At 57.7% G+C, this 15,772-nt stretch overlaps 1 protein-coding gene across 1 annotated transcript in view; it reads left to right on the top strand.

Moving 5' to 3' along the window:
• The window catches only part of ACVR2B (activin A receptor, type IIB), a gene marked incomplete at its 5' end in the record, with an annotated part of 16,303 nt that extends 634 nt beyond the window's left edge, over window positions 1-15,669 (top strand). The window contains 10 exons of the mRNA XM_014530279.1: window positions 8,912-9,119; window positions 9,477-9,586; window positions 9,741-9,892; window positions 9,971-10,114; window positions 10,642-10,785; window positions 11,142-11,290; window positions 12,803-12,917; window positions 13,699-13,837; window positions 13,926-14,056; window positions 15,353-15,669. Coding sequence (XP_014385765.1) covers window positions 8,912-9,119; window positions 9,477-9,586; window positions 9,741-9,892; window positions 9,971-10,114; window positions 10,642-10,785; window positions 11,142-11,290; window positions 12,803-12,917; window positions 13,699-13,837; window positions 13,926-14,056; window positions 15,353-15,547 — 1,487 coding nt within the window. The remainder of the gene's footprint in view (window positions 1-8,911; window positions 9,120-9,476; window positions 9,587-9,740; window positions 9,893-9,970; window positions 10,115-10,641; window positions 10,786-11,141; window positions 11,291-12,802; window positions 12,918-13,698; window positions 13,838-13,925; window positions 14,057-15,352) is intronic.
• Window positions 15,670-15,772: the final 103 nt, after the last annotated feature.

The following is a 15,772-nucleotide window of genomic DNA, read 5'->3' as shown; positions in this document are numbered from 1 at the left end:
TGGCCTCCTTTTTGGTTTGTCTTTGTCTACCAGACTCACGGGGCATCCCAGCCTGCGTGGTGCTTGCTCCTTGAGGTCCTGGTGGTGCCACTTCCTGGTTGTGGGGTGGGGGTGGGGGTGGGAGAGAGGAGATGCTCCTGCCTTCTGAGTCTTTGCTTTTTAAGTTACTCGGTGATGTCTTCGTTTGAGACAATGGTGGGTGCTTGAAATCAACTGATGATTCGGCTGGCACTGTTGGGGGTCATCCATGCCTCTCCCTGAACCAAGATCAATATGCTTCTCACCTTGAGCCACTTGCTTTGCCCTGGTTATTGCAGCCTTGCTCTGCACCTTATAAGTGCCTTTTCCAGACTCTCTCAGGGGCTGGCAGCCCGACCAGACCCGGGTGTTTTCATTCATGCGCACGTGATCGCTGGGAGCTGGTGTTGGGAGAAGCCTGCTCCGCTGGGCAGTTGTGTGTCCCTCCTCCCAAGGGCCCTTCCCTAGGGGCCTGGCTTGCCGCACAGTGGGTCTTCTCTCAGGCCAGTTTCTGGGCCGGAGATGAGATGTTTTGTGAGGTGAGCTCCTGCTCTGGTTTGCATACGTTCCTCTGCCCACTATTTCGGTTCTACTCTGACAACCAAGGAGGCTAAAATTAGTTCTGGGGAAGGAAAGGGGAGGCTGGTTGGAAACCCAAGCCCTTGGCTGGGGGATGCAGGAGGCTGCTTCCCGGGTTTTGTGGCCGAGCATTGCAGGAGATGTGATCAGACCAGCTGTTGTCTGTCCGTCTAAGGAGAGGGAGGGGCCCCTGTTTGCCTCCTAGACCTGAACCAGTGAAAGCAGGAGGCTGACTGGGGAAGCCGACTTCGAGTGTTGATGCTGGGGTGATTTTTCCTTCTGGCTTGTACGGTGGTGCGCATTGTTTTCAGGTATGAGGGCAGCGCCTTTACCTGTCCAAGTGTCATTGACAGCCCTCTTCCTCCGCCTCCACCCACTGATTCAGAGCATGCAGGAGTTCTCAGAGCCCCGGACTGGTAGCCCGGGGCGGAGAAACCCTTACTTTATGTGCTTTTTGGGAATTTTCTTCTCACCCAAGTTTTGACGTTCTCATCACAAACCAGGCAGACTGGGAACTGCTGGCTTCTTCGGGGTGTGAGTTAGAGGGGAGGAGGCGAGCCCTGTGGCCCAGGTCTCATAAGGAGGCCCAGCTTCTCTGTGCCCCGAAGATGGAGGGTATCAGGCTTCATCTGCTCCGGGCTTAGAGAATAGAGCAGCAGGGAAGTTAGATGAATCGTTTTTATTTCACACCTGGTGTGGGTCCTCTGAACCCTCCACCTGAGAGTGGGTCCTGGAGCGTCACTTGGGGGGAGAAGGAAGCCAGAGCAATGCAGTCCTGTCTTCCCTACAGTGAAAAGTGCACCCCGACCTCTCGCCCACAGCTCTCCTGGTTAGCTACCCTGGGGCGTAGTAACCTGGAGGAGTAGAGGTCACTTGGGCCATGACTTCTCTTCCCATTGTAAGTTTTATTACTTTTTGTTTCCCAAATAATATACTTACATTTAATGGCAAGAATTTAGTTGTTACAGATAAAACTAGGTTCTCCCATCTAAGTCTCCCTCCAGAAGTGAGCCTTCTCAGGTTGTTGTACATTCTTCTAGACATCTTGTGCACCTAGAGCTGCACATGTACTTAGAGAAATAGAGAGGGTTGTTCTTTAACCTAACATGCTGTTGCCCTTTTATTTTTATTTTTATTTTTTTTTAAATTAAATCTTTATTGTTCAGATTATTACAGTTGTTCCTCTTTTTTCCCCCCCATAGCTCTGTTGCCCTTTTAAAACATCTACTTGAACTGTAAAATACATATATAAGTGTAATTGTCATAGGAGACAGCTTCGTGCATTTTTCACAAACGGAACACAGCCATGTAATGAGTATCCAGGTCAAGAATCAGAAATTTAACAGCCTCTCCCCCCACCAAGCCCTCTGGCTGCATTCCACTCTCCACCCCTCACCCCTAAGGGTAACTACTGTTCTAACAGCATAAGTTAGTTTTACCTGTTTTGTTCTTTGTATGGATGGAATCTTGCAGAATGAACTGTTTTGTGTTCATCTTTTGCTTATCATGTTTGTGACTTGCATCTGTGTTGTTGCACATCATGGCTTTTTAAACTCAGAGATACGTTTTGGCAATCTTTCTAATACATACGGATCTACCTCGGTCTTTCTAAGGCTTTGTATGAAATTTCAAAGTTTGGCTGTATAGACTCCATTTTATCTTGTCTCTCACTGATGGACTTTCTGATTGTGTACAGTTTATGCAGATTGTTCCTCGAGGGTAGAGGACAAGAGGAAGAATTTCTGGGTGGTACGACATGCATATTTAAAATCGTAATAAGTGCTGAGAAATGGCTCTATGGTGTTTTTTCCCCGAGGCTACCCAGGTGGTGGCAGTGGGGTGAGGTGGCAGGTGGCCCTCTGCAGTCAGTAACCTGTGAGCACCCTCCCCTGCAGCAACTAGATCACAGAGGTAGGAAATAGCCCACCCTGTGAAGGGTGCCTGGACAGGGGGGTGTTCCCTTCCACTGGCTAGCGTCTGCGGAGAGCCAGGGGGGCTGGTCCCTGTGTCTGAGTCTCCTGGTGGCTGTGCTGACCGAGCCTGGGGAACGAGGGGATGGAAGGTGGGGGGCAGTGGACTAGCAGGATCTGGGTTTGCTTGTGTGTGCCTGTGTGCGCTCACTCGCTGGGCTCCGTGCTGCTTCCACCCTCCAGAGAGACGAGCCGCTTGCTAAAGGTTGCTGAGGAGTTGAGGGTCATAGGGCATTAGTGGTGACCCCAGTGAAGATCCGGAGTTCACAGGTGGTGATCACCGTGGAAGGGGGTGTGGGAGAAACCTGGAGGAGAATTAGTTTAGTCTCGCGAGAAGTTGCTCATGAAAGAAGGGGCCCTGGCGAGCCTTCATTTCCTGGCGGAGAGTGTCTGCCTTGTTCCCTTGCACAGCCTTCTGCCACGGTTTGACGGAAGAAGTAGGGAAGACGATTTGAGATGACTTGCTCTTCAGAGTGCTTGCTTTCCTGGCCTCCTTCTTCAGCATGGTGTCTGCTGTTTCACCAGTTGTACTGCGATTCCTGTGTGAGCCCACTGGTCAGGCCCCGCTTGTGGGTGTAGGTGACACCGGATGTGAGGTCCTGTTTCTAGGACAGGTGACGTGGCCGTCAGCTTTCCCACGCTGTCCAGGTGGTGTGCACGGTCTGTGTGTCAGTCTGCTAGGACGGCCGAAACAGAGTATTTATTTTCTCACAGTCCTGGAGGCTGGACGCCCAAAACCAAGGTGCTGGCAGGGTTGGTTTCCGATGAGGCCTTTCTCCTTGGCGTGCAGGTAGCGGCCGTCTTGTTGTCTTCTCACATGGCCTCTTCTCTGTCTACATACACTCCTGGTGCCCCTTCCGCTTATAAGGGCACCAGTTCTGTTGTATTACAGCCCCACCCTTGTGACCTTATTTGACTTAATTGATTCCTTAAAGGCCTGTCTCCCAATATGTTACATTGGAGGTTAGGGATTTAACCTATGAGTTTTGAGGGCCGGGGGTGTGCATAACAGTCTGAAATAGTAAAGTTGGTTGAAAGTGAATTCTGTTTTCTTCTTGAGTTGCAGTTTGGAATGGGAATTGCATTTTTCATGACTCTGCCCTGGGGTCTGTGTTCTTAACACTTTCCATGGGCAGTCTTAATCTGTACTGGTGATCTCAGTGTCTATGTGTGTGTGGATCTATCTCTCTGGGTATAATGTGATCCTGAAGATATGTCTAAAAGCTGGGTAAAGGCAAACATGGAGACTTCCTCTCTGACAGTCAGAAACAGCTTTCTGAAGGCATCTGGAAAAGCTGGTCAGATTCAGGAGACGTCTCTGGTTGAAAGCATTGTAGAACTAAGAAGCTAGCCAATACCTAGCAGGCCAGGGTCTGTGGGAAGAGAGGCCCGGGGTGGTGTCTTTGACATTTGAGTCTGTATTCAGTCCTTCCTATGGGCAACTGAGAGGCTGAGAATTGCATATGATAGCCTTGTGGGGCTAAGAAGGCAGGAATTAGAGTTATAAACAGAATGAGTATAGTGCTCACTATACCTTCTTCTGGGTTGAGACTGCAAAGACATAGGGGTGAGGGGGAGCAAAAAGAAGACAAACTCTGAAGTTAGATTAAGATATTATAGAATTTAGGTGCCCTTAGCTGCTTTCCAGAAGCACATATAGCATCATTCAAGGAATATAACATCATTCTAGGCTTCAGATTATTTCTACAAACAATTTTGCACATATAATGACTAGCTGGTCATCCTATATAATAAAATCCTAATATGCAAATCGACCAAATGGCGGAATGACTGGTTGCTATGACATGCACTGACCACCAGGGGCAGACGCTCAATGCAGGAGCTGCCCCCTGGTGGTCAGTGTGCTCCCACAGGGGGAGTGCCGCTCAGCCAGAAGCCGAGCTCACAGCTGGTGTTTGCAGCGGAGGTGGTGGGAGCCTCTCTTGCCCCTGCTGCAGGCGGGTGGTAAGGAGCGAGGGGTCCCAGACTGCGAGAGGGATGTCTGACTGCCAGCTTAGGCCTGATCCCCTAAGCCAGCAGGTAGGCATCCCCCGAGGGGTCCCAGACTGTGAGAGGGTGCAGGCCAGGCTGAGGGACTCCCCAACCCCCAGTGCACAAATGTGCACCGGGCCTCTAGTTTTAAATAAATAGCCAGCAGGCCCTTCGCGGTTGAAGCAGACCTGGATGAGCTCCCAATGGAGTTAACATGCACGTCTTTACTCGGGTCGTGGGGAAGATGGTGACGATGCCACTGTGTGGATTGAAGTAGTGGAGTCATGAACACAGGCATTGGGTGGCTCCTCCGGGCACCAGCAAACTGCAGGGCTGCCTTCCGACGGGGCAGGGCAGGGAGCCTAAGGCAGGAGTCCCCGGGAAGGCAGCCTGGCCACTGTCTGTGGGGAGTCGGCTGCCTGTCCTGTCTGGGCAGACCTGGAGCTGGACAGTGAGGAGACCATGGGCTACCTGAGTCCTTGCTTGGCCACCTCTCAGGCATGGTGGCTTCTGGGAGGGTGCACCTTGGCTGGTGGATGTGGTGCTGGGTCCACCCTTTCTCACCTGTGTGGGTGGGGCTGGAACCCTGCTCTCTGGGGGGCCTCCAGGAGCCAAGGGTAGAGTGCAGCGGCCCATGGGCGGCCGGGGTCCACAGTTCCTCGGGGAGGTGTTGGCTAGGTGGACACACCCCAAGCCTGGAGCTCATAGAACCCCAGGGGGCACATGGCCACTTCAGCTTCAAACCTTCCCACCAAGGCTCTGTCTTGATCGCCCCTCCCTTCTCCATCTGTCCTTCATTCTTCCCTGTCCCCAGTGCCCTTTGAGTCCTTCACAGCGGGATCCTGGTAGGATTTCTCCCGTTTCTCCCCTGCGCATAGTGGGTGCAGCCAAGGCCTCCTGGACTGGGGACACAGACCTCCCAGCGCTTTCCCTCGCCTGTCAGAGCTGGTTCATTGAGGTCTTGCTCCCCTACAGGCTGTTCAGAGTGGGAGCTGCGGTGTTCTGGTGGTTTGTTTGCTTGTGTTTTTTGGAGGTGCTGTGTGTCCGGGAGTGGCGAGTCCCCGTCTGCCTGGACTAGGGCTTGGTGAGCGTGGGGGCTTCTTTCACCAGCATGTAGGCCCCTGGGAACATAGGGACTACCTGTTGGGGACAATGCCACTTGTATACCTGGTTCCTTTGGAGGCCAGCGGTTGGGTTGGCTGTAGCTCAGGGATACAGTGAGCCCCTTCCTTGCCCGGGTGCGTGGGGAGCATGTGCCTCCCGTTGGGGCCAGCAAGTATAAGGGGGCACCACAGGCACCCCTGTCCCGGGAGCACAGCTCCCTCTCCTGCAGGATGGGTGGGTGAGCTGGAGGTCGGGGAGCCTCCTGTGCATGGGTGCCCTGGCTCCGTGAGTGGGGGCTGTGTCTATTAAAAGCAGAGGCGGCCTTGTGGTTGGAGTGTTGCCAGAGGCTATAAATAGCTGTGTGTGTGCAGAAGCAGAGCTTGCCAGGGAGGAGGGAGGCAGGGGGAGGCCCCTGGGTCTCCAGCTGGCAGCAGAGCCTGGGCGTGGTGTGGGAGAGGCCTGGGTCTGCCATCAGGTCCCCCTTGGGCTCTGAATGCCAAGCTCTTGCAGGCGTGGGTGTGCACGCTTCCCGCTTGGTGGGCTGGGGGCCCTGGGGGGGGGGGGCGCTCATGTTGTGAGGGGTTTTCCTGGGCAGCAGGGGCGTGTATGTCTCTAATATGCCAGCTAACACGCCCGTGCCGGGCATTGTCCTGACCACTGTGAAAGTGCACGAACTCATCTCTTGGAGCCGAGCTAGAAGTATGTGCCGTTAGCACTCCCTTTTCACGAGCAGGAGCTGGGTGGTTTGGTAACTTGCCCAGGGTCACACCGCTCAGAAGCATCAGAGCCAGGATTTGACCAAAGACTGACAGCTCATGGTTGCATTTCTTGGCCACGTGTAGGCGGGTCTGGTCAGAGGGGGGTTTGGTGGCATCCCACATCTGTGTGTCCTCCCCCTGGGGCTTGAGATTTGGAGTTCCCAGCCCCGTGCGCTTGGGTCCTGCCCACGGTAGTGGCCAGGGGGGGTTCCCGCCCGATCTGGGGCCTGGGAGAGGGGCTGGGCCACTCGCGGTATCTGTTGCCTCCCTTGTTCTGGCTCCTAGCCTTGCACAGGGGGCTTGTTGCTTGTTGTCAGAGTGGAGATGGAAACTCCCCAGAGGACTCGAGAGTTTGGGCAGCAGGCCACCCCTTCTGTTGTCCCCTCCCTTTGAAACCCTGCCCTAGCCAGGAACTAACTATGTCTTTCTGTCCGTTCCTTGGTCCTTCTATCCGTCCATCCCTTGTGTCCAGAACTGGTCCTAGCACTCAAGACAGCCAAGGCTTCTGCCTACATCAACTTTGCAGTCTCACGGGGGAAGCCTGACATTTAAAAAGCAGTTGTCGAGCACATTCGTAATATTCTACTTATATGAGCCTTCATGATGTGACTTCCTCCTGGGGATTAGCTTTGGTTACATCATTTTTGCTCTCTTTGAATGTCTGAAATACTCCTTTAAACAACAGCAGTCAGGGGTGATAAGCTGGATTTTGGAGGAAGCATGAAGGCATGTGGCAGCAGAGTTGACCTGGTCTCCAGGGAGAGGAAGAGCTGAAATGTAAAGGGGAGAGTGGGGGGCATCTTGCAGCCAGAGGTGGTCGCTTGCACTAAGTCAGCCCAGGAGCCCAGAAGGTCAAGGCCTGGTCGTGTGGTGACTGCGGTGAGGAGCAGGTGGGCAGTGCCCAGCTTCCCTGTCTGCTCACGAGTCTCAGTCCCTGGGGACCCCTACGGAATTGCTGCTGGGAGTGCAGTGGGCCCCCAGGCTGGGGGAGGAGGCCCCGTGCCCTCTGGAGTGGGGGGGCTTTGCATAGCCCGGCCCCCAGATGCTGTAACTGGTGGGTAAGGGTCTGTGTGCATCGTGGGAGCCAACCTGGGTCCTGGCCCTGGTGTGCTCGCTCAGCCTGTGGTCCTCTGCCCACCCTGCTCCCTCAGGTTCTCCCCTCAGACCTCAGGTCCCTTCAGCTGGACGCAGGGCCTGGCGGGGGGGCGGGGGGGGGCGCCAGTGAGCACCCTGCAGAGCCCCTTTTGTGGGCCGTGTGGACCAGGCTGGGTCCCAGCTGCCTGGGGGTCAGGAACCCACTCTTCTTACTTGTGTCTGAGTCTAGGCCCCATGGATTCAGGGCGTTTGCACGCGCCCCCCCCCCCCCCCCCCCCCCCCCCGGGGTTAGGGTGAGGTCTTCTGTTGCTGTTCCAGCCAGCCTTTCAGGCTGAGTAATGGTGAGGCAGGGGGTGCCACAGACTGCTCCTCCCGCCTTCCTGGGGCTGTAGGGGAGTCCAGCAGGGGTGGTGGCAGGTCACCAGCTCGCAGTAGGAAGGTAGAGAGGCTAGGAGGGAGCTTGGTGCCGGTGTTAGGCAGTGAGGTTGTAAGGGCTGAGGTTTAAGGGTACCCCTTAAAGAGACGATGGCAGGGCGCTCCCAACCGGAGGCCTGGGAGCATTTCAGCCTAGGTATGGGGGGGCGGGGAGGGGTTAGACCTGGGAGCCAGCCTCCTTTGGCCTCTCCTCCTCTTTCCTGCCACAGGGCTGTGGGGGGTGGGGCAGTGGGGCAGCTCTGGGGGCTGGGACTGGGGTTGTTTGTAGGGGATGGGCGAGAAGGATGGATTTGGTGAATTCGAGGCCGCGTTTGAAGGAGTAATTGAGGATCCAAGTTTTGGCCTGGATGGCACTTGAGCAGGGGGCGCAGGAGCGGGTGGGCAGGGGGCTGTGGGGGATACACCAGCAGTGTCTCCGTGGGGGACTCTGGCGAGCGTGGGTTGAGGCAGAGACAGCAGCAGCCGGGGCTGAGGTCTATAACAGAATCAGCTGAGACAGGGGTGATCGAAAACGTGGATTTGCCCCAGTTCCACTTGGATAGGTCTGGGCTGAACCCCCAACCCCTGCCTGCACACGCAGTGCTGCTGATGTGCACAAGGCTTTGAGGGCCCCTCTAGTCATTGCTGCTGTAGGGGAGCAGCCCCCACCCAGGAGCCTCAGACGTCGGTCGGCAGAGCCCCCTTTGTTGCATCTGGCCGTCAGTCTGGGTGTCTGTTTCTCCGAGCTGTGTTGTTAGGTGTGTGGCCGCCTCCCTCTTGATTGGGCCAGGGGGCAGTTGCAGGGGGGAATGGGATGGAGGCGGGTGCTGGCTGGCACATTAAACTAATCGGTGTCGAATGGGCGGGTGGCGTGGGGCTTGGCACCCACCCCCCAGCCTCCCTCAGGGTGGCCTGGGTCCAGGACAGGGAGCAGAGGTGGGCGGAGTGCTCAGCAGGTCTCTCCCTCCGGGTGCCACGCAGGTTCCGGGCGCAGCGAGGCCGAGACGCGGGAGTGCATCTACTACAATGCCAACTGGGAGCTGGAGCGCACCAACCAGAGCGGCCTGGAGCGCTGCGAGGGCGAGCAGGACAAGCGGCTGCACTGCTACGCCTCCTGGCGCAACAGCTCGGGCACCATCGAGCTCGTCAAGAAGGGCTGCTGGCTGGACGACTTCAACTGCTACGACAGGTACCCTGGAGCTCCCCTCCCCGGCCACCCCCTCTCAGCTCCGCCGGAGCCGCCTGCCGGTACCCTGCCCACTGACCGCACAGGTCTCAGGGTGTGTGAGACCGAGCCTGGCATTTAGGGCCGGAGGGGAAGGACAAGGGCTCTCGAGAGCTGGGACACGCGGGGGTGCTGCGGGGTCCCGGCCCCGAGGAGCTCTGAGTGATTGTCTGCCCTGCTGCCCCTCCCAGACTTTCAGTCCCACTTGCCGGGAGGTGGGTGTACGCTGTCCCCCTGGGGGTTCCCCGTGAGGCCCTCTGTCGGTGGGGCGGGGTTTGGCTGGGCCTCAGCTGAGGGGTGTGTGGGAAACTGTGCCCCCAGGCAGGAGTGTGTGGCCACCGAGGAGAACCCCCAGGTGTACTTCTGCTGCTGTGAAGGCAACTTCTGCAACGAGCGCTTCACCCACCTGCCCGAGGCTGGGGGCCCGGAAGGTGAGGGCCGAGGGAGAAGCAGGCTAGGGCCGCTCCTTGGCCCGGGAGGAGCGCTCTGCTCCGGAGTTGGGTGGGGCGTGGCTGCAGGCCTCTCTGGCCCTAGAGGTGCGGGGGTGGGCGGGCTGTGTGACACAGGGCTCCGTGTGTCCCCCAGTCACGTACGAGCCACCCCCGACAGCCCCCACCCTGCTCACGGTGCTGGCCTACTCCCTGCTGCCCATCGGGGGCCTCTCCCTCATCGTCCTGCTGGCATTCTGGATGTACCGGCATCGCAAAGCCCCCTACGGCCACGTGGACATCCATGAGGTGAGGCGCGGGCTCGGGGCAGGGCAGGGTCGAGGTGGTGAGGCCAGGACGGACGCTTTAAGCCCTGATCTCCCCCAGGACCCTGGACCTCCACCCCCATCCCCTCTGGTGGGCCTCAAGCCACTGCAGCTGCTGGAGATCAAGGCTCGGGGGCGCTTTGGCTGTGTGTGGAAGGCACAGCTCATGAATGACTTTGTGGCTGTCAAGATCTTCCCACTCCAGGTGAGCGTTGGAGGGGCTCCAGGTGAGTGTTGGAGGGGCTCCAGGCCATCCAGCTGTGCTGTGGCCTGAGCTCTCCTGTCCCCGGGCAGTGCAGGCCCCTTGTAGGTGGGGGTGAGAGAGAAGTGGGCCCCCTTGGGCGTGGTGACATTCACTGTGCGGCTAGGTAGGGCTCTGCAGAGCCACTCTGGTTTTCAGGGCTTTGTTTTGGACATCAGGTTCTGCTTAGAGATCCTGGACACCAGGCTCCCCAAGCAGTTTCCTGAGACCCTTAGCAAAGCCAGGCCCAGCCGTGTCTCTTGTGTGTGGGGTGATACGGGCCACTCGCTCCCCTCTCTGGTCCTCAGTGCGCCTGCTTGTGAATCAGGTGCTGAGCCTTAGTGACCTCAGGGATCACGCCTGGCCTCTGCTCCCGGGCCCGGCTCAGCGCAGGTCTCTGCCTGCCTCCCTGCCAGGTGCTGAGACTGGGGGCGTGGGGAACAGGGTGAGGGCGGTGGCTGCAGGGGGGTTCAGCCGTGTCCCTGCCTCAGGACAAGCAGTCGTGGCAGAGCGAGCGGGAGATCTTCAGCACGCCCGGCATGAAGCACGAGAACCTGCTGCAGTTCATCGCCGCCGAGAAGCGCGGCTCCAACCTGGAGGTGGAGCTGTGGCTCATCACGGCCTTCCACGACAAGGTGAGCCGATGAGCCGTGGCCCGTGGAGGTGGACGCCCAGGCTAGGTGAGCTCGACCATGGCCCCTCCCCTGCTGGCCTCCCACAGGGAGGGACCCTGCCATAGGTATGGGCATGAGTGCCTACAATAAGAAGCCCTAACTCTGGGATACATTCTTATGACTGAGAGTAGTGGGTTCATAATTAACACCTCTGAACCCTCCTCCCCCACCTCTACTGGCCTCAGATATCTTCTGTATCAACTCCAGCCTCCCAGGGGGCGACCCCGGCCTTGGGTCCCCTGAGACAGCCTCCCAGGGCTGGGCTGGTCCTGCCCTGTCCCCAGCACCTGTCCCCACGTTCTGTGTGTCTCCTCTAGGGCTCCCTCACGGATTACCTCAAGGGGAACATCATCACGTGGAACGAACTGTGTCACGTGGCAGAGACCATGTCCAGAGGCCTGTCGTACCTCCACGAGGACGTGCCCTGGTGCCGTGGAGAGGGCCACAAGCCGTCTATCGCCCACAGGTACCTGGGTTAGCAGCTGACCTCCCTGGGCTCGGCCTGGAGCTGCAGAGAAGGTTGGAGGGCGAGAACCGGGCCTGGGGCGGGAGGGGGCGTTGTGTGTGTCCTCACCTTCAGAAACACGCCTGGCCACTCTGTGGTGTGTCAGAAGTGATTGGGCACAAAGACCAGGGCCCACCTGCTTCCGCTGCTGCCTGCCGGCCACCCCTGTTCCGGGCCTGGCCTGGCCTCCAAGCCGGGTTCCTGGTGCCCTCCAGTGGCCACATGAGGAAATGCCGACTCCACTATGGAGAGTTGGCTCAGAAGTTGTGTTTTTGGTTCCAGTCTGTACTGTTAAAACACTTCTGTGTATGTGGCTTATGTCTATTGATATTTGCTGTATTAAAGCGCCCACATCCCACCAACTGTCAGAGTGATGACATCACATGTACGCAGTCTCTGGGAAACTACTCTTGAGAGAATGAGCTTAAGAAAGACAAATAATAGATTGCTGTGAGCATAGTTTTGTCCTTGCAGATCCCCCGAAACAGTCTCAGGGACCCTCTGGGAGCCGCTGTGTTCGCTCCTCATCTTAGTGGGGTGCCTGGCAGCCAGTGCCCCAAACACTTAGAAGTACCCGCCCGTTTTACCCTCCGTGCCGCCGGGAGGTGGCTTTTCTCAGCCCCGGCTCACAGAGGAGGGAGCAGCAGTACAGAGAAGCCGACTAGCTTAGCCGTATCTGGTTTAGTGCGGTTCTGTGGCTATGAGGGAGGGGAACGCGAGGGCCCCTAATGGTACTAACAGTGATGTCATAAAAGGTTGACTGTATGAAATTGCCATTTTTGTAGGTCAAAAACAGTTGAATGTCGACTCTTCCATATGGTTCAACCTAACAGTAGTGCCTAGTAAGTGTGCCAGGGGCGTCCCCGAGCATGTGTGCTTGATACCCCTCAGTGTAGTCCTCACACCAAGGCCGAGACAGGCACTGGGGAGACTGAGGACCAGAAGTAGCTGCCAGTGCCAGGTGGGCTGAGTGCGCACACCAGCACCCTGCTCCGTGCCTGCCTCCGTGGTGGGCGAGGGCCCCACGGGCCTGGACGGCCGCCCAGGCAAGCTCAGCTTCTGTGCTCACTCACATCCTAAACACTATAGACCCTTCTCAGGAAACACGAATCCAGGTCAGGGTGCCGCCCTCAACTCCCTGCGAATGCAGGCCTGACCTCTGACACTGGGGACTGGGATGGAGTTGGCCCGGCCACTGAGGGCAGGTGTCGCTCTGACAGCTCCGGGGGAAGTGCAGTTAGGGGTGCTCGTGCCAGCGTAGGGGGGATGTCCTAAAACTGCCCGCCTACAGCTTCGTGGAACTCCGCCCTGGTGCTGACGCTGCTCCCAGCCAGGGGGGCGGCCTGCTCCGGGGTCTCTGGTGGCTGTAGGGCAGGGCACTGGCTCCGGAGCCTTGAGAGCCAGGATGGGAGCCCAGGAGCAGGTAGGCTGGACCAGGTGCTCATCTTCATCTCAGCCCACTTGTCTCCCCAGGGACTTTAAAAGCAAGAATGTCCTGCTGAAGAGCGACCTCACGGCCGTGCTGGCTGACTTCGGCCTGGCTGTTCGGTTTGAGCCGGGGAAACCTCCCGGAGACACCCATGGGCAGGTAACGGACTCAGGGTGTGAGAGGGGGTGGTATTGCCCTTGTGGTGCTCAGCTGGCAAGGCGCAGGAGCCAGGGTGGCTGCGTGAGCCCAGAGCGTCCCCAGACCCCCGAGAACAGGGCTCATGCATCGCTAGGGAGAGCATGGCCTGGGCGGCGGTGAGGGAGCCGGGCCTGGCAGCTGAGACGCGCCGAGGATTCCTGGTGGGGGTTTTGGCTGCTTGTCCTTGTCGCCTCGGTTTTACTCTCTCTTTTTCTTTTTAGTTATAATTATTAAGAAGATAACACAGAAATAAATATGCTAAAAACCCCAACCCAACAACCTAGAACAAATAAGTAAAAAATTAAACAAATCATCCTAAAACAGTCCCTGTTTATTTATACACACACACACACTTTGGTTCTAGAGAAATCATGTGCTTCCCCCCCCCGCCTGTTAATATTTTTAAGTATTGTCCTCCCCCTTTTGTTTTTGGTGTTAATCTCAGTGAAACACACATCTGTGTGGCCCGCGTGGTGTTGATTGGGTCGAGGCGGCAGTTCCAGGTTAGCTTCCTGCCGTCTCGGGTGTGTGACGTGTTAAGTGATCGCTGCGGTACAGTTTACACCGGGACCTTTCGTGACCCTCTCGGGAATGTGGTGCACCATGCCTGGCCGTCACTGTCTGCGCCGGCTCTGAATTCTGCCGCCATGGCCCATCCGGTGCACAAGGGATGTAGCTCCCTGTCCGGTTGTGAGAGCATCGGGTGTGGCTGGTGACTGTTGACCCTCCCCGTCCTGTGTAGGTGGGCACGCGGCGGTACATGGCCCCCGAGGTGCTCGAGGGGGCCATCAACTTCCAGCGAGACGCCTTCCTGCGCATCGACATGTATGCCATGGGGCTGGTGCTGTGGGAGCTCGTCTCCCGCTGCAAGGCCGCCGATGGTGAGTGCGCCGGCCCCAGCATCATGTGGGTGGGTGGGTGGGGAGCCGCGGGGCTGGGGTGACCCGCCCGGCTCGTTCTCACCCCCAGGACCGGTGGACGAGTACATGCTGCCCTTTGAGGAAGAGATCGGCCAGCACCCCTCGCTGGAGGAGCTGCAGGAGGTGGTCGTGCACAAGAAGATGCGGCCCGCCATTAAGGATCACTGGCTGAAGCATCCGGTGAGGGCCTGGGTGGCAGGAACCTGAGACCAAGAGGGCATGGGGCAGAGAGAGGATGCCTCAGGCAGCAGGACAGCCAGGCCAGAGGCCACTCAGTGCCTTTCCCCTCCCGCCAGGGAGCGTTAGGTTCCATGCTCTGCAGGGAGGCGGCTCTGGTTTGCTGGGGCAGAACCCAGGTTGCCCGTGTGGGTCAGCTGTGCAGTGGAGCCTGCTGGCCCTGAGCCTGCCCAGCTGGGTTTGAGTCCTGGATTTGCCCAGGAGTGGCTGGGCGACTTCGGGCCAATTGCTTTATTTCTCTGAACCTCCGTCTCCTCAGGGTAGTAATAGATTTAATGAGTTATCCTTAGAAATCTCTTGGCAGGACACCTGCATTGTATAAGCATTGAATATGGGTTTGCTCTGGTTAAATATTCTCTGTTTTCTGCCGTCATCATTTTCTGGGCATGGGCTGAGCTGCGTGGCATCTGGGCTCCTCCACTCTGGGCACAAAGACTCCAGCTGTGTAAACCATTTCCTCTCTTGGTAGGATACTTGCCTTCAGCTCCACTGAGCCCCATCCCCCTAACTACTCCAGGGTTAATTCAGAAAAAGGACAGGCTTGGGATCACTGGGGCTAGCACTCTACCACCCGCACCATCAGGGATCAAGCTGCCGGGCCACGCTGCTCCCTGGAACCCAGGGCTGCAAGTGGGGAAGGGGGAGGCCGGGCTGGAGCCTGCCTCTGCCTCAGACTTTCTCAGTCTCCCAAGGCAGAGGTGCTGGGGCAGCCGGTCCCGGTCCTTGGCGAGGAGTCCAAGGTCCAGCGAGGTCGCGGTGTGGCCAAGCAGGCCAGCGAGCTCCCGGATGTGGGCATTCTGTCCATAGTCTGCCTTTCCCAGCTCCGCGCAGTTGGGTCCCTCATAGGGTGTCATACCACCACATCCTCGAACTCTGGGGAGCGGCCCCAGGGGCTGCGGGGTGTGGGGTGGGACAGTGCCCTCTGGTCTCCACTGTGACCTCCGCTTTTTGGGCCCTTGCATGACTTGGGCTTCCCGTAAGATTTTGTCTGAACGTCACTGTGTCTGCCCCAGGAGGGTCCTGGTTCCCCCGCTTCCTACATTGAGGTTCAGGGGACCTTCCTGTGCGGGAGGCCGTGGGCTCAGGAGGGTGCCTCCTGCTGATGGGCAGCTTCTGGGGTTGGGATGCCCGTGGGCTCTGCCTGACCCTGGGCAGCATCACCAAGCCGGCTGTCCCCCAGGCGTGTCCTCTCCGCGGGGCGCTGACAGGGCTGTTTCCCTCTCCCCCACCGCGGTGCAGGGCCTGGCCCAGCTCTGTGTGACCATCGAGGAGTGCTGGGACCACGACGCGGAGGCTCGCCTGTCCGCGGGCTGCGTGGAGGAGCGGGTGTCCCTGGTCCGGAGGTCGGTCAATGGCACTACCTCGGACTGTCTGGTCTCCCTGGTGACCTCCGTCACCAACGTGGACCTGCCCCCTAAGGAGTCGAGCATCTAAGCCCAGGACCCGAGAGGCTCTCCAGACTCGATGGATCTGAAGAGGAAAGAAAAGACGTGTTTTGTTCCGGAAGTCCCACACCACCAACAAACACATAAAATGCAGCTGCTATTTTACCTTGACTTTTTATTATTATAATTATTATAATTATTATTATTAATGTTATTTTTGGGATCGGATCAGTTCTACCAGCACATTGCTCTACTGTATCGCCAACAGCGGCCG

This window comes from Myotis brandtii, unplaced genomic scaffold, assembly GCF_000412655.1.
Source record: "Myotis brandtii unplaced genomic scaffold, ASM41265v1 scaffold731, whole genome shotgun sequence".
Taxonomy (NCBI): Eukaryota; Metazoa; Chordata; class Mammalia; order Chiroptera; family Vespertilionidae; genus Myotis; species Myotis brandtii.
This window is presented reverse-complemented; position numbering and strand designations above follow the sequence as displayed.